Source organism: Leopardus geoffroyi, chromosome A1 (assembly GCF_018350155.1).
Source record: "Leopardus geoffroyi isolate Oge1 chromosome A1, O.geoffroyi_Oge1_pat1.0, whole genome shotgun sequence".
NCBI classification, from domain to species: Eukaryota; Metazoa; Chordata; class Mammalia; order Carnivora; family Felidae; genus Leopardus; species Leopardus geoffroyi.
Window position 1 is genome coordinate 147,331,354 of NC_059326.1, and position 26,405 is coordinate 147,357,758.

Here is a 26,405-nt window from a genome sequence, read left to right on the forward strand (position 1 = left end):
TCTTGAGAGAGAGAGAGAGAGAGAGAGAGAGAGAGAGAGAGAGAATGAGCAGGGAAGGGGCAGAGAGAGAGGGAAACACAGAATGTGAAGCAGGCTCCAGGCTCTGAGCTGTCAGCACAGAGCCCAACGTGAGGCTTAAACCCATGAACCATGAGATCATGATCTGAGCTGAAGTCAGATGCTTAACCAACTGAGCCATCCACATGCCCATACTTGAAATGTTTTAAAAAGGTCTTTCTGTCTCATGAATCATACTTGTGTCTTCCTGTATCAGTTATTCTATGTATTAATTTTGGGTCTCCTGTTTTGTGTTATTTACTTCAAATGACTACTGGTCTTTGATTATCTACTTACATGAATGAAAAGGCTGTAGTGATTAATATACTTAACAGGTATAGTTTCTTCAGTTTATTCATAAGTTTATTTTCACTAATAGTCTTCTCTCCTGCATGCAAGGACTGACTTTAAGCTCCAAGTATGTGGAACATAGGCAAGGAGCAGGTAGCAAGGATAACTCTATTTGCAAAATGACAAGGGTTTTACTAAGTGATGCCTACTTCCAAATTAGGAAGCCGAGCCCTCCCCCACTTCTTAAAAAAATAACTCTTCACATTTTTAGACAGCAGTCTATCAGCTGTAGCCTTGGAAGTCATGTTTTGTACACTGGGGGTATAAAAAAGTGAAGAGGTGAGAAACTGGAGTCACTGTTGTAAAGAAAGTTCTGAATTAACTAACTTGATTTCTGTCCACTCATTTCTCTGTACCAGATGACTCCAGCTGACTCCTACCATGGACCTTTCCACTAGAAGTACAGCCTTTACCTCAATTTCAGACTTTTCCAGGTCAGAGATGTAGGTTCTTTGTCCCCTTCTCTGTCAACACAATTTCTTCCTATATTCCTTCATCTAGAAGTGTCAAAAAATCACTGGGGTGCCAATAGTCTTTTCTCAAGATTTTTAGACTATTAAAAATGATTCCTTTTTCTTTAATTTTTGCTGTCACTTCAATAAGATTTGAAAATAAAACTATGGTAAATATGTATATTCAGTTTGCTAACTTGAAAGGCTAAATTTAAATTATATACACACACATGTTAATTAGTTAGTTAGAAACATAGAAAGAAAACATAGAAACATAGAAACAAAAAGGAGAAAATCCATCCATCAGGGTATCCTTTTTCCCAATTTAACTAAAATGTTTATTGTTTACTCCAAGGTTGGTAATGAAGAAGCTTTTTAAGCATTTTGAAACCAACCTTCTACCGTCATCCCTTGACTTAAAGATGGCCCTCTGGGGAGGGTGGCAGCCCCAAACAGAAAATAATTTCTTCTGACTGCTCAGTAAAGTTACAGAAGAGCATATTCCCTGAGAGAGCAATAAACTCAGTCCCAGAGATTGTTTAGGAAAGCTTCAGGAGAAGTTATTCTTTTTTAAAATCTAGCATCCACTAGACAAAACCTTTCTTCAACATATATTCATTTGAGACACCAGACCTGAGTACCATCGACACATGTCATACAGACAGAAAGAGAAAAGAAGTTAAACACACTTGGGCTTTCCCCTCCAAGTACCATCATTATCAAACATTTTATGCCAGAAGTTAACCAGATCCATATTTTTTATGTTAATTCTTCTCAGCAGAAAAAAAGAAGAACAGGAACTTAATAAAGTTCTGAGGATATTTCCTTCGCCAGTCTGATTCTATTAAAAAGCTGAGGAGTATTTGACAAGAATCTCTACATAACCCTTTGGTTCTTTCTTTAAAACAAAGTGGAGGATTTACTCATGTTACTAATTCTTAAACAGTTTTATATACACCCCGTATGTGAACAATTTGCCTTGCAAATAATACTCAAACTACTAGGAAGAATCAAGTTAAAGAAAGGGGTTGGAGGTAATGGGGGTTGAGATCTCAGAACTTCTTCAATTAAAAGAAAAAGATACACACACCTGTGCACACACATACACAGGTTCTGGCATCGTTTACTCACACTCTATTTTCATGAATGTTAAAATTATCTAAATTCAACATAATTTGTAAAATTACAAAGTCTGGTTCTATGTTTTTTTCCAAGTCAGTTTCTCAAGCCCTTTGCATTCCGCCCACATAGTATAACTCAGTGTTCCTGACCAGGGCAGAGGTGCCAATCTGCGTGATCTCTTTAAGGAAAACTGTAAAGAGAATGATATAGAAGAAGGTGATGAGTATTTTTTAATTCTTGTGAATTCTTGTTAGCAAATTTGCTTTTTCCTTGTAATTACTTCCTGAAGAGATGTGTTACGAATGAAAAATAATAGAATACAGAAAGCTAAGTGCATAACTTACAAAATGCATAAATATTCGAAGAGGTAATTGCAATAAAACAATACTTCAGCCTTAAAGCATTGCATATTTTGGTCACAAATAAAAGTAGATGCTTCTGAAATTTTCTAGACCATGAGAGCTAGAATATATTACTGAACAAAGAAGTGTTTCTCTAATGAAACAGCATGCTGCATATAATGAAAGCATTAAAATAGTATACAGACAAAAGCGTTAGGCACAACAAGCTTCATTATGTATGATGCAAAATAAAAGAAGAATATATTTGCAAAACCAGATGTCCTACTAAGTAAGAGCAAAAATAAATTGAAATCTGACTGGTTTATAAGTCTATCAATTATATTGGACAGAGTCAAGTAACATTTCAGCATTCTCATTTTCCTACTTTCATCTAAGAATTCACAAAAATAGGTAACCTTAAGGGTTTTACCAATTTACTTCTTAATTCTGAAAGTGAACACTGCTCTGATATTTTAAAGAATATTATCTGCACCGAAGGAAATTAAAGTGAATACTGGGAAAATAATTTATCCAATTCCCCTAGCAAAACATGCAAAAATTCAGCTGCACTCATACATATCTAAATATGTCAGCTTTCTCTCAGAGACATGCCCTGAATTATGCTACAAAATAGAATACCTGAGAGATGAAAGAGCATTCAGAACGTCAAAACAGAAAAGCATCGATTACTAAAACATAATTCTAAAGTGCTTCTAGCATATACAAAATACATTTATATTCCATAGTTATGTAGTGCATAGTACTGCCTTATTATAAAGTAAGCTTTGCATCTATTTGCTATTTATCCCTCAATTACATGGTAAAATTGAATAAAAATAGAAGAATACATAAATATAAAAATATTTGGTTTTATGTCCTGAAACTTTTATCCTCAGATGTGTAGAAAACTATTACTTCGAAAAAAAAAATGTATTTTTGTGATAAATTCTCCATTTTCTGTAACAAGTTGTTTACCTTAATTTTGAAACCTTCAGGTCAAGTAATTCATCCTGTCATTCTGTGCTTGTGCATTTCAGTTTCATTCTTAGTATAGAAGGTATTGATCTAATAATCATAATCTATTCCCCCAAATATCTACAGTCATTTTATATCCCCTCCAACTCATTTATTACAAAATGCATAAAAACTTCCCCTGTGGTGCCTATAACAAAAGAACAAACAGAACAATAAAAAGAAACAATGTACACTTTTATTATATTTTAATGACATCCCCCTTGCCTGTACATGCCCAACCAAGTGGAAACATTTTAGCCACGGGCATCTCCAGAGATCCACTTTATGCCACTCTGCAATACAAATTAATGGGTAGAAACTTCCATTAACAGAAAAAGTTAAAAGGCAACTAGCTATCTGTTATAAATAAACAGTGCATTTATGACTTAGCTCATACTAAATCACTATATAAAAGCCAGGGTACAGACATTGGCACAAGTGTTTCTCCTAGGGTGCACAAATTTCTCTCATTGAGGTTTCATATTGTCTCAATAATCATAAGTAGACAGCAAATTTGTAGGTAGGAAACAGTGTCTTTTGGGTTAGCTAGAAGCAGAAGAAATGAGTGAACATAAATGTAAGACATTCATTTGTTGATTACTCTTATAAGTTCAAGTTTACACGAGCTCATATGTTTAAGTACATTTTTTCTTTCAGAAATGTTAAATATTCTCTAGTCCTTTCTAACCATGGTCTCAATATTCTCAATCATATGTTTCTATCAGTAAAATTTTAATTGTGGTATGTACTCGCAATAAATGTCTGGTTAAGTATTTGTAGGTTATATACAAGTATTACTAAATGAACATATTGTGTACATTTTAAAATGCCTATAGAAAATGTAAATTTTAAAAATAATGAGAAAATGTTGCAATAAACATTTTTAAAGCATCTTCCTTATTGTGATGGCTTCATATTATCATTAATATCCTGAAACATTGTACTCACTCTGGGTGAGTTCATAAACATAATGGTGGAAGTAAAAATATAGTATGTATCATGTTGATAATTTCAATTTAGGAGGCTAACCTCCTGTTAGATGTGATCAATTTAACACTGCTTTATCTCATGTTTTGTGCTTAGCTCATATTAGGAGAAGAATTGCTGGCTGCCATTTTCCTCTCTTCTTGCATTATCAGTATTTTCTCCAATCTGACATTTCTCTGCATATTTTTTTTTCAGGCCAGTGTGGTTTGGTGAGGGTTAATCAACGTGGATGGAACTAGAACGTATTATGCTAAGTCAGTCAGAGAAAGGCAGGTATCATATAATTTTACTCATATGTGGAATTTGAGAAACACAACAGATGATCGTAAGGGAAGGGAAGGAAAAATAAGATAAAGACAGAGAGGCAAACCATAAGAGACCGTTAAATACAGAGAATAAACTGAGGGTTGCTAGAGGGGAGGTGGGTGATGGGCATTAAGGAGGGCACTTGTTGGGATGAGCACTGGATGTCATATATAAGAGAATGAATCACTGGGTGCTACTCCTGAAGCCAAGACCACACTGTATGTTAACTAACTTGAATTTAAATTTAAAAAATCAAAGAAAAGAGCCAAAAGATTATGTGCTGCTGTTTGTCAACCCACATGCAGGAGGAGAAAGCTCAATTCTGAGGTCTATCAAGGCCAAAAGCTGAGATTCTTAACTTCCTCGAGATGGTTCAAATAGTTGTCTTACAAATGCCTAGAAAACTTGGCTTAAATTTCCACTAAGGCAGAAGTCTGTGAATTATGGAGGCCAAATCAGGCCTGCCATGTGTGTTTTGTGTGGCCTGCAACCTATGAATGGTTTTTACATTTTTTAATGGTTTAAAAGGAAAATTATATAAAATTCAAATTTCAGCATCCATAAATAAAGTTTTATAGGAACCACTCCAAAAAACATAACACAGCAGTTGCACGCTGCGAGAAGTATGTTGCTTTGTAGAACTCGTACTTTTCCCTATGAACCTCTGTACTAGTGTCCTTCTGACAAACAAATGCAGTGAGGTACCTTGTCAATCTATGTGGCAAATAGTAGTAAAATTAATATGTGTAATTGTTAACAAATAAATATAAAAGTAAATTCTCTTATTTTCTTTGCATGCATCGGAAGATTTTCCCTGTACTCTTATAAGGTGTATGCACCTCAACAGGAAAACAATTACACTACAAGTAAAGTGTCCACGAGGATGGATCTAGGGATTTAACATAAGTCCCATTTGTTTTTAAGCATCAAATCATACTCTATTTACAACTCCTAAAGCATGATAACGGTTAACAGAATTAGATTTTTTGTTATTTCAATCCTTTTTTTTTAATGTTTATTTTTGAGAGAGAGAGCATAAGCAGGCGAGGGGCAGAAGAGAGAGAGAGAGACAGAGAATCCATTGCTGGCTCCAGTATCTGAGCTGTCAACACAGAGCCCAATGCAGGGCTTGAATCCACAAACTGTGAGATCATAACCTAAGCTGAAGTCGGACACTTAACTAACTGAGCCACCCAGGTGCCCCTCAACCTTTCACATATAATGAAGTATTTCTAAGTTAAGGAGAAAAAAAATACCAAACATTTTTCAGGCTAGCTTAAGGACAAATGCCTTTTTAAAAACTGGGTTTGGCATTACTAAAGTTATATATTCAAGCCTATATATCTGCCAGACACTCAGATCACAGGGTGACTGAATATAAGGGAATGATTCACCCAAACCAAAAAATGAACACTGGGTTCTTCATTAACCAAAGAGTTTCCCAGTATATAATACATAAAACAAAAACACCCTTTCCTAATACTAGATATTTATCTCCCTATCATTGAATCAAATCTTGAAGCATTGCTTCCACAGTTTTCCTGGTTACCTTTAGGTAAGAAAAATTTCTTAGCTTACTTTCAGTTAACAAACAAACAGTCATTTACATTTTACATACAAAACTAAGTTCAGTCTTATAGCATCTAAAAATCCATAATCATATCCACTTTGGAAATTTCTTCCCCAGATTAGGGGAAGGAAAGGAAATAACAGGAAGGGAAAACGAAAGGAAAGCAAGGAAAGAGCAGGCCCTCTCCTAAGACTAGCAGGGCCTGAGCAAAAGGGCAACTCTTTTACATGTGTAAATATTTAAAAGTTATAAATAAGGTTAATAAATCATGAAATTGTGTGTGTGTGCATGTGTGTTTGTGTGTGTCTATATGTGTGTATTCTCCTACATTTCTAATAATGTGAAGGACTAGGTTTATATATAGAACTCACAGATACCTCAGAGTTTCCTAAAACAATGTGAGGACCCTGGGGAAAAGGGCTTTCAGTCCACCCTTGTTAATGGGTAACCCAGCCCGAACATCCTCTTCGTCCAGTAGACAGCTATTCTATGGCCTATCAGTTAGCTGAAGGGTGTGCACAATAGTAACTCAGTTCGGGGCGCCTGGATGGCGCAGTCGGTTAAGCGTCCGACTTCAGCCAGGTCACGATCTCGCGGTCCGGGAGTTCGAGCCCCGCGTCAGGCTCTGGGCTGATGGCTCAGAGCCTGGAGCCTGTTTCCGATTCTGTGTTTCCCTCTCTCTCTGCCCCTCCCCCGTTCATGCTCTGTCTCTCTCTGTCCCAAAAATAAATAAACGTTGGAAAAAAAAAATTTAAAAAATAGCAACTCAGTTCATCCACAACAGGGCAGATATGAAGAAGAGGCCCACATAGGCCCTGGAAGTAAGCTTGGTGTCATTTGGACATGGTATCCTGTGGGCCTGAATACCTTGAGCATGGCCTAGAAGGGGAAACCTAGATCTTGAAGGCGGGTGCGCAAGCTCCTTAGTGCCCATCAACTCCTTGGCCCATCCACGCCTTCGTAGAGTAGACAAGAGGAAAGTCTTCCTTGGTGGTCAGGTTGAAAGGTGACACTGGTGACTAATGGTGACACTGGTAACTAATGGATGTGTTGAATGTACCATTGTGGGTTCATTGTCTCCTGGGGCAATTTCGTGGGTTTTCTGAAGATACCTCATTTCTGAGAAATGCCTTGTCTCAGCCGCCTTCTCTGACAGGTCACTATCCTCTGCCTCTTGGTTCCCTGGGGACCACCAGTCTGGTGAGCCAGGGAGATTCTCTGGCCTTTGTCCGTGGGCTCCATCTCTCCTAAGACAACACAGCTGCTTGGTTTTGAGAGGTTCACATCGGGCCTACAGGAAATGCACACACTTTCCCTGCCATATCCTAAAAGTATAGTCTGCTGATCAAACTACTCCTTGCCCTTGCTCCATACTGCAGTTTCAGTCATAGCCTCTTGTTTTTGGACATGTCCAGGCAAGTGTGAAATCACCAGTGTGTATATAATTGCATACAAGAAGTCATTACAAATAATAAAGGAAAAACTTAGTGTTTTATTTCTTTTTGATCTCCCATGGTCCCTTTTTCCTTTAACAGTAATAATGCACTTAATATCAATCATGTTTTTTAAAAGGAAATATTTAAGGAAACAAGACAGTCTACTTTTAAATCCACCAAGACTCCCGAGTTCTGTACGTGAGAAAGCTTTCAAATAAAAGTTGGGCAAGGAATTTGAACCTTAAAGTGTGACTGTACTTTTGAATGACAAAACCATATCATGTCCAAAGTCTCTGAAAAACAGAAAATGGCCAGGAGGTTCATTTAAAATATATTCTCTGAACCATTTGAGAATGGCAGATCATAAACTACAGCAGAAAGATAGCTGGCAATAAATATTTTGCTTCAATTCAAATGCCCTGAAAGAGAAAAAGACTATGTTCTCAGATAAAAATATCATTTACACTCTTAGAAGACTATACTCAGAAAAATTGAAATAAATTATGTTTCCTATGAGCATGATGTATCAATTAAAAATAGAGCCAATTAAGAGTTAAACTACCCCAAAGAAATAAAACAATTTCACATTTGTTTAGTTTTTGATATATGAGGCCATCCAGGAAAAAGTATACTAAATGCCTTAAATGAGTTTATAATTTAAAAAGGCAATTGAGGGGCGCCTGGGTGGCTCAGTCGGTTGGGCGGCCGGCCTCGGCTCAGGTCATGATCTTGCGGTCCGTGAGTTCGAGCCCCGCATCGGGGGCTCTGTGCTGACAGCTCAGAGCCTGGAGCCTGTTTCGGATTCTGTGTCTCCCTCTCTCTGACCCTCCCCTGTTCATGCTCTGTCTCTCTCTGTCTCAAAAAAATAAATAAACGTTAAAAAAAATTAAAAAATAAAATAAAAAGGCAATTGATACTCCAGAAACTTTTAAGTCCAGACTTAAAAGATTAACCAGAGATAATAGTCATCCTGAGTCAAGCCAGCTATATAATTATGGTAATGTTGGCAGTAATGCATTAACATGGACATTGTCATCTTTTACAGAGAGAAAAAGGCACATGGCAAATTTCAGCAAAAAACAAAAACAAAAACAAGAAAAAAACACATGAAACCCAACAGCAACAACAGGAAAAAGAAACCACAACTAAAATTAAAATCCATGTGTATAGATTTGCAAATATACAATGAATTGTATCCTAAGTGAAGACACAAAAAACAATTCTGAAAAATGCTAGCATAGTATTGTCACCAAAATGGTATCTTATCAACTTCGAAGTGGACTCCATGGGCTACTCTATTCAAATATGATGAGTCATTTATATAGCTCCATAGAAATTTGGAGTAATTTCCCAACCTCCACAAAAGGATGATTTGGACCCTGAAGCTGGCCTTAAGGGATTTATCTTTACCGTTGGACATGTTGTACTGTGTTTGTTGTTCTCATTGTATATGCAGAGGCAATTGAGAATAATTTGGAATATTATTTATTTTTAATATATACTCTGATTTTCCCCCAAAAGCAGTTGAAACAGCTTGCAGTAAAATCTCTACACATTAAGGAAGTTAAAAATAAAAAGAGATATCTAAAAGCATATAGTAGAGTGGGAATAACATGATCCTAGGATGGAATACTTACTGGATTTGAACATTAAGTTTGTCTATATCAGATAAGCAAAATAGCTTCTATAGTTCTCAGTACCTGATAACACCGAGCAAAACTGTACCTCAGAAAAAAGAAATATGTACTTCCCCAAGATTATATAAAATGTATAAATAATACCCTGATATTAGGCATCTTGTCATTCATCCAACAAATATTTATTGTAAACCTACTAGATTTAAGGGATAAATTGGTATGTAAAATAAGCTCATAACTCTTCCAAATAAGGTCAAATAACCCCAACAGGTCTAGTTCAAGAGACAGAATGAGTGCAATTGTCTCTGTTGCAATTCCCCATGGTTTTCTCTAGGTTTCTATTTTGGTAGTCAAACAATAAGCAAGTGTTTGCTGAGCTCTTACTAGTCATTCTTTTATCAACTGTATTTTGAATATCTGCGATCTGCAGGGCATGATTCTAGGTTATGATCAGGAATCCACGATGACTCAGGTGGACATTGTCTTTAAGCTACCCAGAGTGATGAGAAATACACAAATAAATACAAAAGAAGGTAAACCAAATGGAGAAATAACTGTCAATCAAGGTAGAAAGTAGCGTGGCTTTCTTGCTTACAGGAGTGGAAATCATGAAGGGGCTCCTGGAGGATGTGCACCTGGTCTTATAGATGAGCCATAAAGGAAAGTTCTCCCTGTCAGGGAAAGCACATTGGTAAAAGAAGCACAATGGGCAATCAAGGGACACAAAGGAAAAAGAACAAGTGGCTAAGTGGGCGATGTGGTATTAAAAGGGAATATGGAAAAAAAAAGTAGGGAAGTTAGTTCAGGGCCAGGTTTTGGCAAATGATAAGGTTCAACTTATGGAGCTGTTGGCCCTAAATGTGTCTCTGTGTCTCTTATTGTGCAAAGGCTAGCAAAGAAGACATACAGCTAGACCCCTGCCCTCAAGGCCTTTATAATCTAATATGCACATGGAAAGGCAAATGCAAGATCTTCGCAGTTAAATATTCTCATACCTTTACCTACCAGATGATGTTGAGTTCTATAAAGAAAGCAGCTATACAATTGGCACCAGTCCGGAAAGAGCGTATTCAGAGTTGTCTGATGTGTGGCATAACCACCATCTACTGTGCTTACCTTTTATGTGTGACTACAGGTTCTCAGGACCCATTTCTCCCAGAAGCACTCTCATGAGTGCTGCTGGCTCCTGTCTTACCATATTACTCTTGAAGGATTCACTGCCTAGGCTGTGAGAATGTAGCTCACCAAGGACCTCTGTTCAGTCTTAAGAGAGGCAGCATTAAAGCATACACAACTGGGAGAAGGCAGCAGATAATGGACTGAGCTGGTAAGAATGTATATGAACAAAAGTGACTCGAAGGCAAAGAGTGGGCTGACTGTAAACCACAAATAATGGCACAGAGTCTAGAAACAAAAGTGGCAAATGGCTCTCTCAATAATCTTGATGGGAAGCACTGCTCATCCCTCCATCTCTCAGACAAGGGAAGTCACCGGAGCAAGGCAACACTAAACTACTCACTATTTCTGGGGAGAATTTTAGGTGCTGAATCAATGCTTATAGACAAGTATGTGTGAGTCGACTTTCCTCCGTTTGTGTTGATGCATTAAAATGAGCATATGAACAGATGCAAAGGATCTCTGAATTAATTTTCAACCTCACCCCAGCTGCCACTTCCATATTTACCGTTCACTTGAGTCCCACACCTTCTCACATCTCTACCTCACTTTAATTTCATCCATCCTCTCTCTTTTGCCTAAAGTTGAAAGTTTCCGTCTGAGCTTTCAATGCTATTCCTGCTCTCCCACTCCCATGTTTTCCAGGTAATCGAGTTGAGCAAATTTAAACAAGCTTTTAAAATCATGCAACAATTATTTATCTATCATTTTTTATATACTCCAGGGCTCACCAGAGCTTTCAAGAAGTTAATGAACACTGACCATCTCCAAAAGGAGGAAAAAAAATGTACAGTGTTCCCAAACTTATTTGGTCACAGGACTTTCATTAGATGAAGGAGTGTGTTTATCCACAGTAACTTCATAAGCTATTGGAGGCATACACTGTTTTGCAGAGCTTGTTTGTTTGTTTTTTATCTCCACAATGCCCAGCATTATGGAAGACAGATATTAGTAGACGATACATTAACAGTAGATTGGTTAACAGATTAAAGTTGCAGTTATTCACTTATTTATTTAACAAATATTTATTGAGCACCTACTATGAGCTTTTCAGGCATTGAAAAAGAGGAACAAGTAAACGAATCAAGTCTTCACTCTGAGGAAGCTTACTTTCTAGAGGAGAGAAAAATAATAAAAAATAAATACATAATATGTCAGGTGTTGTGGAGTTCTAAAAAATAAATAATAATATGATGAATGGGGATTAGAGAGAAGGTGAAGGAAGGTTTTACAATACCACATTTTATTCAAGCTGGTTGGAGAAGAACACTCTGAGAATATCACTTGTGCAAAGATCTGATAAGAAAGGGAGAAAGCCTCATGGTTATCTAGGAAGGAGAGGCTTACGTGAACACAAATGAAAAGTCCCCACACTGGAAGCAGCTTTGGGATGTTTGCAGAGAGCAAGGAAAATGGTGTGACCCAAGTGGAATCAGCATGATGGAACATGGTTGGGAAGATCCAAGATGGCAGGAACAGAACACGTTGGTTTCTTGGTTGCTATATGAGTTTGGATTCTACTCCAAGTGAAGTAGGAAACGTGTGTGTGTGTGTGTGTGAGTGTGTGTGTGTGTGTGTGTGTGTGTGTGTGTGTGTGTGTGAGGGTGGTGTTGTACCCAGAAATGCCCTAATATGAGTTGTGTTTTAAGAGGATCACTTTGGCTGTTGTTTTAGAAATAAACTAGAGACAAATGTAGAGATAGTACAATCATTTGAGTATGTAATAATGGATCATAGTGCCGTAGAGAAAAGAGTGGAAGTGTAGGAAGTGATCAGAATCTGGATATTATGGTCTTTAAGTAATCACACAGCATACAGGAGACACTGAGTACAGACAAATCTTCTAAGGAGTTTCACTGAAAACCAAACAATTGGAAAAATAGCACTGACATGTTTTCATTGTCTCTCTCTCCCTGTCTCTCTCTCTTTCTCTCACCCATTCTCCTTCCTTCCCTCCACCCCCTTCCTTGTTTACCTCTCTCTCACCCCAGCTATTAAGAAGATACACACTCTTGATTACAAGACTTTGCTTTATTTATTTATTTATTTATTTATTTATTTAAATTTTTTGAACATTTATTTTTCAGAGACAGAGTGTGGGTGGGGGAGGGGCAGAGAGAGAGGGAGACACAGAATCCAAAGCAGGCTCCAGGCTCTGAGCTGTCAGCACAGAGCTCGTCACGGAGCTCAAACCCACAAACCATGAGACCATGACCTGAGCCAAAGTCAGATGCTTAACCGACTAAGCCACACAGGCGCCCAAGACTTTACTTTTTAAATCGAGACATCTATTGTTCCCATCCTCTCTGCTGCAAATTTAGCTCAGATAAAAATCAGTATTTACTTTAGTTTTATTTTAGTCCCAATTTCTTTTACCATAATTAAGGAAAAAGTATTTTGAAAACCAGTCATGTTTATGAAGGTACAGAACTTCTAATTGTATGTAACATTGTATACTTTAAATTGCCTGGATATCATCAATCTGGACCTAAAAGAAGGCTAAGGGCCCAGTTATTTCCATTTTATGCATGAGGAAGCCAAGGCTCAGCATAATCTTTGGTTCAAGTTGATATGACTTGTTAACAGCATATAAAAAATCAAAGCTTGGGTCTCCTCTACAGTGAATTCTCAGCCTGCTTCATGCCATCCTTCTTTCAATAAACTATACTCAGGGGTACCTGGGTAGATTAGTCAGTTGAGCACCCAACTCTTGATTTCGGCTCAGATCATGATCTCATAGTTGTGAGATCCCAGGTCATGATCCAGTCATGAGATGGAGCCCCACATCAGGCTCCCTGCAGACAGCACGGAGCCGGCTTGGGATTTTCTCTCTGCCCCTCCCCTGCTCACACTTGCTCTCTCTTTTTCTCTCAAAATAAATAAACATTTAAAAATAAATCAATAAATAAACTATACTCATTTTATTTGGAAAGAGTCACAAGCAAATCATTTACTTATCACTAAAAGGACCCTTTTTTATATATGGTTGAGGGGAAGAAGTTACATTTAGAAATGTTCTCGTTTAAGATGTTACCTTATAAAATGATTACAACTTCCTGAATATCCAAGGATAATTTATTTCCAAGGCATATATTGCCTTAAATTTTTCTAAGCTTATAGGCTATGGCATGATTGCAAAATCAACTGGAACTGTGAGAGCAAAATCAATCAAGATACATTTTAAAGGCTGATGTTAGTAAATATCCACTCAATGCAACTGTGATTTCCAGATTTACCAATGATGTCCTCTTTTTCAGAATCAGTATTATATTTTAGTATGTAATTATATTAGTGATGATTTACATATCACTTCTATTATGTTTTCTTGAAAATATACTGAATCCGACCATTATGACTTAGCTAATGTGAAAGATAAATACATGTAAAGACAACCAATCTTATGAGTCCTTTAAGAATACCAAAATTTGAAAATTTATTATCTTAAGTAACATCATGTATATTAAAGGCATTGATTATATATGTGTTTGTACTACACATCTTTTTTCATCTTTAAAAGTTTAGATTCTATGCTAATGATGCTGTTAAAAGGTAGAAACAAATGTCAATAATATTGCATACTGGAAAATGTAACAGTGTATTATACAGCCCCAGTCTATGGCAAAATTTAAGTGAAAAAAGTTATAATGTTACTGAAATTCACTAGCAAAAAACAAATATTTATGATCCTAGTGGAATCCACTTCAAACCAGTTTCCAAATCTGAACACTGTTTACTTCTTCCCATGTACTCATTACCAGCTCAGTCCAAGCCACCATCATCTCCCAGCTGGTCTCAGCTGTTCCACTCTTGCCTCCAACACAGCCTGTTCATCAACAGCCAGAGTTACTCTCCAAACAGAAGTTAGTTAGCATACTTTTTATTGCTCTTCACCCTCCAAAGATGCCCTTTCACAATTATAAATAAAGTAAAAAGTCCTTCCTCTGGCTTATCAGGCCCTACATAATCTGACCCTTGACTACGTCTCAGGCCTCTTTTCCACCCGTCTCCTCATTATTCACCATACTCCAGGTATATACCCTTCTTAAGACTCTAGCATTTACTATTCTCTGTTAACTTGCCTAACCCCCTAACTTCATTTACAGCCTCCACAGAAAAGTTAGCTGCTGGGAGAAAACTTCCTTGGCCATGCTTTAAAATAGCACTCAAACACCTCTCCTCTATTTATCCTTATAATATGCATCAATACTTGATATTATACAGTGCTACATTAATCATTTTAATTGAAATTTTTGTTGACATAATTGTAAATTCACATCCATTTGTAAAAAAAAAAAAGAAAAATAAAAAATACAAAGAAATCCCACGTACATTTTACCCAGTTCCTCTCAATGGTTAATGGTTAACATTTTGCAAAACCATAATATAAAATCACAACTAAAATATTGACATTACTACATCAGTCTTATTCCTATTTCTCCAGTTTTGCTTCTACTCATTTGTTTAAATGTAAGTAATTCTATACAGTTTTATCACATATGTAAGTTTGTGCATCTATCATCCCAGTCAACATACTAAAGAGTTCCAAAACCACGAAAATACCTCATATCCTTTTATAAGCACATCCATCCCCCTCCCTTCTTCTCTAACACTTGAAAACTACTAGTCTGTCCTTTGTTTCTAAATTCTTGCTATTTCACAAAGGTTATATAATTAGAATCATCTAGTATGTATTCTCTTGGGACTCGCATTTTTTCACTCAGCTTAATTTCCTGGAGATTTATCTAAGTTATTGGATGTGTCTGCAGTTGCTTCCCCTTTATTGCTGAGTAATGTATGTACCACTGTTGGTTTACCCATTCACCTGTTGAAGAACATCTTGGCTGATTCTATTTTTAGCTATTATCCATAAAGCTCCTAAGAACAACCACTTATATATTTTTGTGTGAACTCAAGTTTTCATTTCTCTGGGATAAATGCCCAAGAGGGCAATTGCTGGGCCATATGGTAAATGTAAGTATCATAGTTTTTATTACCCATTTCCCCATTAGAATGGAAGTCCTATGATACCAGCGACTTGGTTGTTTTGGATCAGTGCTGTATCCTAGTGTCCATAACAGTGCTTGGCACAGAGCAAGGAGTTAACATATATCTGTTGGATGAGTAGGCTTCAGAGCCTTATGGAGCCAATGTGCACAGATGCTATTGCTTTTATAACTGATTAAAGCCAAATGAGTCTGCAAAAAGTCTCTCTGGGAAAAATGGTAGAGATGAGAATAAGAGAGGTATGGCCATTGTGTCCCCTCAGGTGTCAGTTTGACCCTGAATGAAAGAGCTGTTAGGCTGAGCAGCTGTGTGTATAAAAGGATGTGTGAGTCTCTGAAAAAAAGTCACATGACTTTCCAGCCCCAAGGAACACAGAGTATCCCAATGTCATCAAAATGGCTGATATAGCTTCGGACCATGTACAGTTTCAAGGGCCTGGAGGGGCACCCGCAGAGGACAAAGTAGCCTACTTGTTAACAGTATTTTCAAGATGGGACCAAGCAGCAGAGTCAGGGAGCTTATATACTTTCCTAAGCACATGTTGGCAACCTGGCAAAATAGTAAGTAAGCTCCCCCCAAAATATTTATTAAATGTGTAAATAAATAAATTACTTCTTGACAGGATTGGGTAAAGCTTCAGGGGAGAATGAGGCCTTACATGGGTCACTGGGATGGACAATGATAGTTTACAGGACAGGAATGTGGAAATCAATGTTAAGAGCCCAAGGTGAGAAACCTGTTACATGCAAAAAAAAAAAACATATGTTAAAATGTATTTGTGGTACCACTTATATTCCTGGACATCCTTTATATAATCATGAATGAATCAGTTCTAGAAGGTCAGGCCTATCAGTATAAACACAACACTTTCATGTGTATAATTTTCTAGCAAAATTTGTTTAACATCTTTTTTGTCGAGATTTGTTTTCTTGACAAATTTCTTTTAATAAGCAATGGGAAAAAATCTTTAACTGTTATTAAAAGCGGCAATTTTCAAATATTTTGAGTTTGTGAATATGCAAATATCTCATTGCAAAAATCACAAATTATGTCTATATTTGAATAGTATAAATATCCATTATACGTATCTCAGTGCTCTTTGTAAGGCTCCTGCAAAGGATGAAAACACGAAAATTAAAATGTCTTGGAACTCTGATAGATTAAGGGATAACATATTTAAAAAAATTTTTTTTAATGTTTATTTATTTTTGAGACAGAGAGAGACAGAGCATGAACGGGGGGAGGGTCAGAGAGAGAGGGAGACACAGAATGTGAAGCAGGCTCCAGGCTCCGAGCTGCCAGCACAGAACCTGATGCGGGGCTCGAACTCACGGACTGTGAGATCATGACCTAAGCCGAAGTCAAACGCTTAACTGAGCCACCCAGGAGCCCCTGGGCGGGGGGGGGTAACATATTTTACAAACAATAAGCCAATATCTTTCTCTGGACTGATTCTTTCAATCAGTTCTTGCTGTAAATGGTTGAAAACGACAAAATTCAATAAGGTTGCATGATTATACATTTAGTGTGGGATTATGTTTGTGTACCCTAAGCTTGGCTTCTTTTTAAGTATTTTTCTGCTTAGTTCCTTAAAGGTATAGCAATTCCTCACAATATGGTTCTAAAACACTGATTCCCAACCTTGGCTGTACATTAGAATAATCCGGGGAGATTTTAAAACTCTTAACGCCATATTCCAGACCAATTAAATCATAGTCTCTGGGGTGGGAGCCAGGCATCCGTATTTTTCATAGGTCCTCAAGTGATTCTAATGTGCAGCCACAGTTGAGAATCAGTGTTCCAGAATAGTTTGCATCAGTTTCAGGAGGGTGCTTATTAACAGTCAGACCTGGATCCACAATCATATATATTAAATTGGAATATCTATGGATAAGCAAGAGAAATCTGAATATTTATCTGTAGTCCCATCTGTACACTAAGTTTGAGAACCTTTGGGTTACACAGTTAAGGCGCCCAACACTGACCTGTAAAGTCACTGGTGAGCAGTAGAGTTAGAAATTTCAACCCACAGTCAGAAAATCTTTTGGAGTTTGAGACAAGTCTATTTTGGAAGTCTCTTTAGAGGTCTTATTTAGCTAGTGTAGTTACATGGCTTGCAGGTGTCGTAATAACTCCAGGTAAAGTTGCCACACAGTTTTCAAGTAAATACTTTATTAGGGCAAACTGATCCTTCAGTGGAAAGTTAAAGTAAAGAGGCCATTAAGCTAAAAGTAGAAAGAGTAATTTTTAAAAATAATAATTACTTATAAGAATCAGGGATGTTAAGACAAGAATTCTTACAGAAAGCATAAAGCTGTGAATTGAGCTCCCCCTTGGCCCCCACTCATTTTTTTCCTTAAAAAAATTACAATTAAAATGTTTTTAGAGAAAGGGAAAAATTAAAGATCAATGGGAATCCCCATTATATTTAAAATTATTAGACCATCAGGGATAATTAACCCTTTAAAGTATGTAAAGTATGTTTTCAAACCTCTCATCTAACACTAACAAGTATCCTGTTTAGGGAAGCAGGACAAAGGATTATTACTTTTTTTGTATGTAATGTTTTTTTTTTTTATTTTTTTTAACGTTTCTATTTATTTTTGAGACAGGGAGAGACAGAGCATGAACAGGGGAGAGTCAGAGAGAGGGAGACACAGAATCTGAAACAGGCTCCAGGCTCTGAGCTGTCAGCACAGGGCCCGACGTGGGGCTCGAACTCACGGACCGCAAGATCATGACCTGAGCTGAAGTCGGCCGCTCAACCGACTGAGCCACCCAGGCGCCCCTGTATGTAATGTTTTACTTCAAGCTTGAATTTAAATTCTAGTCAGTTAACATAGATGGTAAAGTTGGCTTCAGGTGTAGAATTTAGTGATTCATCACTTACATATAACACCCAGCACTCATCCCAACAAGTGCCCTCCTTAATATCCATCGCTGACTTAGCCCATCCTCCACCCATCTCCCTCCATCAACCCTCAGTTAGGACAAAGGATTATTAATTCCAGTTTTTATAGACATGTTATTTCTAGCACATAACACAGTGTGAAGTTCTGAGTGTTTGTTAAATTGAATTATCGGATAGGAATTTTGAAGCACAGAACCATTAAGTGCTAATTGATCATTCATCAATTGGGCTAGAGACAGCTGCATTAAAAACCCTGGCCGAATCCAGAAGTCTCCCCTAATGGCAGGCTTCCCCCAGTGTAAAGTGGAGAGTAAAGGCCATTCTTTGAGTTGTCCTTAGCCTGGTACACCCACAAACCATATGGATGCTTTTAACTATGTTGAGGGTACTGACCAAAGATTTTGATGCAATGGACAGATGTGGGACCAGAGTCTGTATGTTTACTAAGCACCACATAACACAGATAACATGTAATTGCCAAATATGTTATTAAGCCAATTACACACGATCCTCAAAATGGAAAATATCATTGGCTAACTCTGAGAAAAGGGAAATATTTGAGTTACAAAAGTAAAATGACTCATAGGCCCATGCTGCATCAGCTTGGAATCTATATCTTTCTTGCCCAGAATACAACTTCCTTTTTAATCTTGATCACATGGAATTCAAGTGCTTTCATTTTTTAGTCATTGAAGCAATCCTTCCCATAGATCTTAAAAAGCACTTTGATTTCCTTGCTGAATTCAATGCCAAGGTTTGTGACACAAATAAGCGCTTGATTTCAAAGATGGAAATCCTTATTGCCAGTATTACTGGTAAGTGTTTTCTAATGTTAGGTTAGAATTACTACTATTCATAAAGTCATAATAAATATCTGATACGAGTCAAAAAATAAAAATAAATAAATATTTGTTGAATGTATGAATCCATTAATCAATAGTGCAAAATTAAGACCAAACTGATTTACAATAGTTAGCATAACATATAAGGAGGAAAGTTTTAGATTCTGTGTTTTTCTGGCCAACTTCTTCAGTGGGAAAAGGGACTAGAGAGCATATTGTCTTCAGCTAATCTGATAATATGGGCTATTTCTTTAAACCAGTCCTTTTTCTTTCAGGGCTTGGTGAACACCTAAATCAGCTCTCCTTCCTCAAAGAATAAGAACCACAAAAATTTATGCTTAACAGGAATTGAAGGCTGGGAGCTGTGCACACATAGGGAACAATGCACAGAATGCATTCAGTGGTAAGGAGTTCTGGGAATGAAGAAGTCGTCCTTCCCTAAGGCATTAGATTTGTTACTAGGCAACAAATAAAATATGATTACTTCTAGTCAGCCCAAAATGAGGCTCCCAGAAGAAAACTGTGTACTTAAAAATTCCTTTCAAAAGTCTAACCTTTAGACAATTTTGGTGCTCAATTCACCCTATAATTTACATTTTATAATGTATACACACATACACAAGCATGTATATACATATGTATACATATATGTACATGTGTGTATTTCACATTATTCTATGGAATTTTAAGAGCATGTATAATTTGGTAATTCTATATAAAAATACTAATCATTATTAGTCTTATAAAATTATAACCTCTGCTACTGTCATGATAAAAAAATTCACACATAATGGCTAAAATCCAAAACACTAAAGTAACAAATGCTGGTGGGGTTACAGAACATTGGAACTCTCATCCATCACAGGTAAGTGTGCCAAATGGTACAACCACTGCGGAAGGCGGTTGGAAGTTTCTTACTCTTTTTTAAAGTGTTTATTTATTTATTTTGACCCAGAGAGGGAGAGGGTGTGCATGCATGCAGGAGAGGGGCAGACAGAGAGGGGGGTGGGGTGGGGAATCTTGAGCAGGCTCCACACACTCAGCACAAAGCCTGAAACAGGGCTTGATCTAATGAACCATGAGATCATGGCCTAAGTTGAAATCAAAAGTCATGCTTAACTGACTGAGCCACCCAGGTGGCCCTGAGGTTTCTTACTCTTACATGCACTCTTACAAAATGACACAGCAATTGAACTCTTAGGTATTTACTCTGGTAAGTTTAAGACTATGTCACACAAGACCAAAGAAAAAGCTGCACATGAATGTTTATAGCAGCACTATTTATAACTGCCAGAAAGTTGAAAACAACTAAGGTGTTCTTTAATAGGTGAATGAATAAACAAACAGTGATACATCTATAAAATGCAATACTATTCAGTGTTTTTTTTAAAGCCATTAAGACATGGAGGAACCTTACATATATATTGCTAAGTGAAAGAAGTTAGCCAGAAAAGGCTGCACACTATATTATTCCAGACACATACACTGCAGGATTCCAACTACATGACATTCTGGAAAAGGCAAAACGATAGAGACAAAGATAAAAAAAAATCAGTTGCTTGCCAGGGATTTGGCAAAAGAAGAAGGGATGACTAGACAGAGCACAGAAGATTTTTAGGTCAGTGAAACCATTTACGAGGCTATGGTAGACATGATATTATGTATTTTTCAAAATCCATAGGGCTGTGTAATACAAAAAGTGAACCCTAGTATAAACTATGGATGTCAGTTCAAAATAATCAATACTGTTTTTATCAGTTATGAGAAATAAGCCCTATTAATGTGAATGCTAGTAATAGGGGCAACAATACAGGCAGGTAGAGGGATAAATGGGAACTCACTGCTCAATTTCTCTGTAAACCTGAAACTGCTCCAAAATCTAAAATCCATTTATTAAAAAATCATATGTAGATAATATTAATTCTGTCACTGGAAACACTTTTTTCTAATTTGTAACATATTGACAAAATAGTTGTTAAAGTAAGTCTATTAATTATGTATTTATCATTCCTGTATCATGAAACTTAAATTTCTTTAGCTATATTCCAAAAGATATTTAATTCACATTCTGCCATATTGAACTAAATTAAAAAGCTCCCCTTTTATGGCTATCTGAAGAAATTTTCAGTCCTTTTTCCAAATGAAATGTTCATATTTTATTGGTACATTTCTTATTTTCATTGACTTTCAATATCGTCTAGATTTGCAAAAACAATAATAAGTATTTTTGCCTCTAATGTGGTGTTATATAACTGAATGCCAATTACTTTTAGCTACTGAAAGTCTTGTGCAGAATTTCTCAAACTTCAGTGTGTATGTGGGTGTCTACCGGCGATCATTTTGAAAAAACAGATTTCTGACTTAGTTAAGCGGTCCTGACAATCTACATTTCTAACAAGCTTCCAGGCAATTCTGATGCATGACCCCACACTTTGAGCAGCAAGGCTCTAGAGCACATCTGGGCCATGAAACTATTGCCATTGTGAAACATAAACCCAGATACCCAGCAGTTCTTACAAGGGATTAAATTGCTGCTGTTTGTTTGTTTGTTTGTTTGTTTGTTTGTTTCCCCTACCTGAAAAAGCTCCCAGGGAACCCAAAACTTCTAAATCTACTTTTCCAATATATAATCCTTTTCAATTTCATCTATGAAGAGAATGGCTTGATAACCTTTGTACAGTAAGCAACCTACCCATTTAGTCAAAATACTCTCCTAGCTTGCATGAACCGAAGACCATCTGTTTCTAGTTCAATTACTTGATTTATATATCTTCAATCGCAGAAAGATCAAACTGGCTCAAGGCCACTTAACCAATAACTGCAAAGGTCAGATCTCAATCCAGGTCTCTGAATCCAAATCCAGTCCTTTTCCCTCCATTCTCTGTTGTTTCTGATAATGATGCACTCCAAAGAATAGTGACTAGTTTGTTGAGACCACAAAATCCCAATTCTGAATTGAAAATCTCAGCCACAGGCTTGCCAGTGCAATTCCTAACATGGATTTAAAGTCTTGTTTGGAACCAGGTACAATAAGGGAGAGAATTTCTTTGTGCTTCAAAATAAGCCCTGGAATTCAAAGAAATTATGTGGATTAATGAGCTTATTTGAATACAGTGTAAGGTAGGAGAGAAAAGGCTTGGATGTTCCACCATGGGAATGGAAGCGAGAATAATTTGCTTTATTTCTCAAAATCTGATGGTTCTCTTGAAAGAATTCATAGCTAACCATGTATGGGAGTCAGAAGCAGGTGGACACTTCTCCAGGACCTTGTCCAGGGCAACCTCCCTTATACTGGGACTATCAAACGATGACCAGATGTCTTCAATGGAACTTCCAAGCTATTAAAGGTAATTGAAACTAAATTTTTCTTCACAATATGAAGAAAACAAGATGACCCAGAGATGTGAAAAAAAATTTTATGCCATTGTATAGATATTATTAGTTGGAGCTTATATTTAGACTCTCTCGACCTCTGGTTTAAGGACCAGCCACAACTTCACACTGATATCAGCAGTAGGTTAGGGTTAGAGACTTCATCAATACGAAATATTTAAGTGACATTAGGGTCCACACATGCCTTCTAAATACAGTAAGAATCCTTGTATACTCTTACCCTCTCCCTCCTCGAGCCCTGCAGCATAGAAAAGAAAAAGGAAGGGTGATCTGATCTTGGGAGAAATTCCTGCCTCTGAACATTTGACAGCATCCAATTATGAAAATTCTGTTCTCATTTCAAGGGAAGATTCCTCTCTAAGTGTGTGTTTGGATGTAAGTGACTCAACTGAGGTGCTCAAGTGGGTGACCAGACTGTCTTCCTCTAGGCCCTGCTGACACCATATCACAAATATTTGTAAACAAGGAAGATTAGTAATGTTCTCTTTACGGGATTAAGTGAATGTCAAAGCAGCCAAGACTTTGGGCTCCCATGTCTGTCTATCTGGGGATGTTCTGAGGTGTTCATGTGTGAATGCTGAGCAATAATGCTATAATAAGGGAGAATCAGCCTTGGCAATTCTGGACCCAGTCTGAGAAAAATCAGTAGCCTCTCAGTTCCTTGTGGGTGATCTGAGCTCTGAGAGGTAATTATAGGCAGTTTAGGTGCCTGTTGTAAAGAGCACAAATGCTACCGTACTATAACCGTCTTGCACAGAACTTATACTATAAATTCCCAGTCACGGCAAGTCTCCAGAAAAGTACATTCTTCCCCCACAGTCGCAGAGCCAGGAGGCATTCTATGTTGTTTGCTGGTGGTTGGAAATCTGGCTCTAGATGACATATCCAGCTTTGCCTTACTCATTCCTAACACCATGGTCTTAACCATCACTCCAACAATTAGGGCTTATGTATTCATTCCCCACTCTTACTACCAGGTACCATTCCTGCATTCCCCTCCCTCTGATCAAAATCCTCTCCCTCTGCCAAGACTCAGCTCACATGGGACATCCTCCATAAGATCCTGCCCTGACAGCATCTCATCCACTGTGGCTTCCCTGCTTGCTGCACCCCTACCACAGATAAGGACCCCCAACCACTCACTTGGAATTTCTGTTGAGCCACACTTCTAAGAAGAGAGCATCACGAGCAGTCCTATTTTGTTTAACTTCCCAGGATAAATAAGAATGGGGATAAAAGAGAGAAGTGCAGATAATACATTTATTGAACTTTCAAAGATTTTTGTGCTAAAAATGCCAACATTGGAAGCAGGAGGAAACTGGATTGCTGAGAGGGCTGGGTGGGCAGTTTTCTTTTATGAGTGTATCTCTGAAGCTAATCAACAGAATAATATCTGGGAAGCATGAAGAATATAGCTTCAGGACAAGTGTGAAAGAAAGAGGCAGATAGTTTAAAATAAAAGGCAACACTTCGCAAGTATGGCTGGACAATATTGAAAAAGACTGACACCATGAAGCTATTAGCCCATATACCACAGGGAGGATTGAGACATAGTCCAGGAGTCCTCAGCAGGAGATGTGGTATATTCAGTGGGAGAGAGGTGGCATTATTCAACTCTCAGGGTTCTCTGTTGCTGGAAGCTTCTATCAGTCTACTACCAATAAGAATGATAATGACTTGCATACTTTGCAATCAATAATAATAAAAGCACAATGACTGGGGATGACTTACTGTGCTGACAGTGAATCCCATTAAATCCTCGAGGACATTTACAAACATAACCTATGAACGTGTCCCCTCGGTAAGCCTCACTGATTTCGCAGGTTCCTCCATTATGGCATGGGTTAGGAATGCAGGGACCTGAAAGGCAGAAAAAAAAACAAAAACACAATTGCTGCATGATACATATGTTTTAAAGTAGATACTGGGCCAACATTTTGCAATTAACAGTTTTATAGATATTACATACATATTTATAGATATTTATAAATATTTATAGATATTTATAGATATCTATATCTATAATATAGATATAATCTATATCTATATCTAATATAATCTATATCTATAATATCATATTTATAGATATTTATATTTCTGAATATTCTTGGTATAGGAAATAGAGTTGCTATATGGGCTCTAATAGCCTGGGATTGAATCCTGGTTTCGCCACCTTCTAACCATGTGGCCTTGGAGGATTTAGCTAACCTCTCTGTACCTCATTGTCACCCTGTGTTAAATGTTGGAATTATTAGAATCTATCTCAAAAGGTGATGATACAGATGAAAAAGAATTTGTGTGTATCAAACACCCAGAAAAATGTTTGTCACTTATTAAGGAGTCAAAAACAATATTAGCACTAAGCAAAATATCGGTATTAAGGTTTCCAAATTGTAAAATATCTTCTGCACATTTAAAAAGTAATACTGAATGGCAATTTCTGGAGTTATTAACACTGAAGAGCTTTTGTAAACCTGCAGGTGAAAATAGCATATACTTACAAATGACCATAGCCACATAGTCCAAGGTACTATGGACACCTGGTTGCAATACCTTTACTGACTATTTATGAGTTTGTGGTGAGGCAGGCTTCTACCAATCACAATTTTTACCAGTCTATAACAAGTAGCTCATCAAAAGTTACAAATATAGGGGGAAAAGGGCTGATAGTCATTTTTAAGCTTTGAGAAAGTGACTTTACCAAAGTTACTGGTACCTGTTAACAGGCACTAGAAGTGTGGTGTCTGATCTCCCTTGGAGAAAAGCAGCTATTAGCACTATGAAGGTATGGACCTGGGCCAGTCCTGCCTAACTCAGGGCTCCTCTAGTGCACATTCTCTACTCTGGGGTGCCCCTTTGGTATGGCTGAGATTTTCTCAAGTGGCACGGCAGTCCCAGGCTTTTTTAATAGATCTTCCTTCTTTCCTTTCTTTTCTCTTTTGGAAGTGACAGGTTTGTGTCACAGTCTGAAGGCTAATCCTACCTACTCTTGCTTCTTTCACCCTTTGTCCATCACAGACATTCTCACCCAATCTTTTGTACCTCTAATTTTGTCTTACGGTTTGCTTCTTTGGAAGCGATGCTAATTGACCCAGGGCAGAATACAGCCTAGGAACAGTGAAGAAGGGAAGAGAGACGTTGAAGGAACTATCAACTCTCACTGCGAGATGAAGAAAGGCCAAGGAAAAATATATAGCAGTCTCTAATTTTGTGTTTTTAAATTTTGTTTAACTGAAAAGACTAAAACACATTAGTGAAAGAAAAACCACCAAAGAGAAAGTTAAGACGTTCAGATTAGAAAAGAAAGATTAATTAAACAGCGTGACTATGTATGACAAAGTAAATGCCTGAGTCCCAGAGGAAGATTAGTCAAGAAAAGGAGCATGTGGTTTCAGCAGAGAGTAGAGAGGAGGCAACAGGTTTGGTCACAAGAATAGTGATAACTTGAAGCAATTGGGAGAGAGCTCCATTAGGCTAGGCTGTTGGAAGAGTCCAACAGTGAATGGCTCCTCAAGCATGGGACAAAGTCATTTAGAGACTTACAGATAGAAAAGGAAATTCACCATCATCACTTTGAGCTTCCAACAGGAAACACTTAGGGGTTGAGAAACATTGTCTTGCATGGAGGCAAGACTAAAGTTTAATTGCTTTCTCCAGCAACTGTCTTTGAAACTCAGTTTCTTTCAGTTTAAAATTTCATGAAATTCAACAGTTGTGGAATCTAACGAGAATATGCATGAAATACAACACCTTGTGGTAACTCTGGATCATGTTGATAGGGTTAACTTTCAAAAAGTGAAAAGAAA

At 37.4% G+C, this 26,405-nt stretch overlaps 1 protein-coding gene across 2 annotated transcripts in view; it reads right to left on the bottom strand.

Moving 5' to 3' along the window:
* Positions 1 to 26,405, bottom strand: part of EDIL3 (EGF like repeats and discoidin domains 3) — a 416,894-nt gene that overhangs the window by 199,930 nt on the left and 190,559 nt on the right. For both annotated transcript variants that reach the window (XM_045497268.1, XM_045497260.1), the window contains one exon: positions 24,331 to 24,459. In XM_045497268.1, the coding sequence (XP_045353224.1) occupies positions 24,331 to 24,459 (129 nt within the window). The remainder of the gene's footprint in view (positions 1 to 24,330; positions 24,460 to 26,405) is intronic.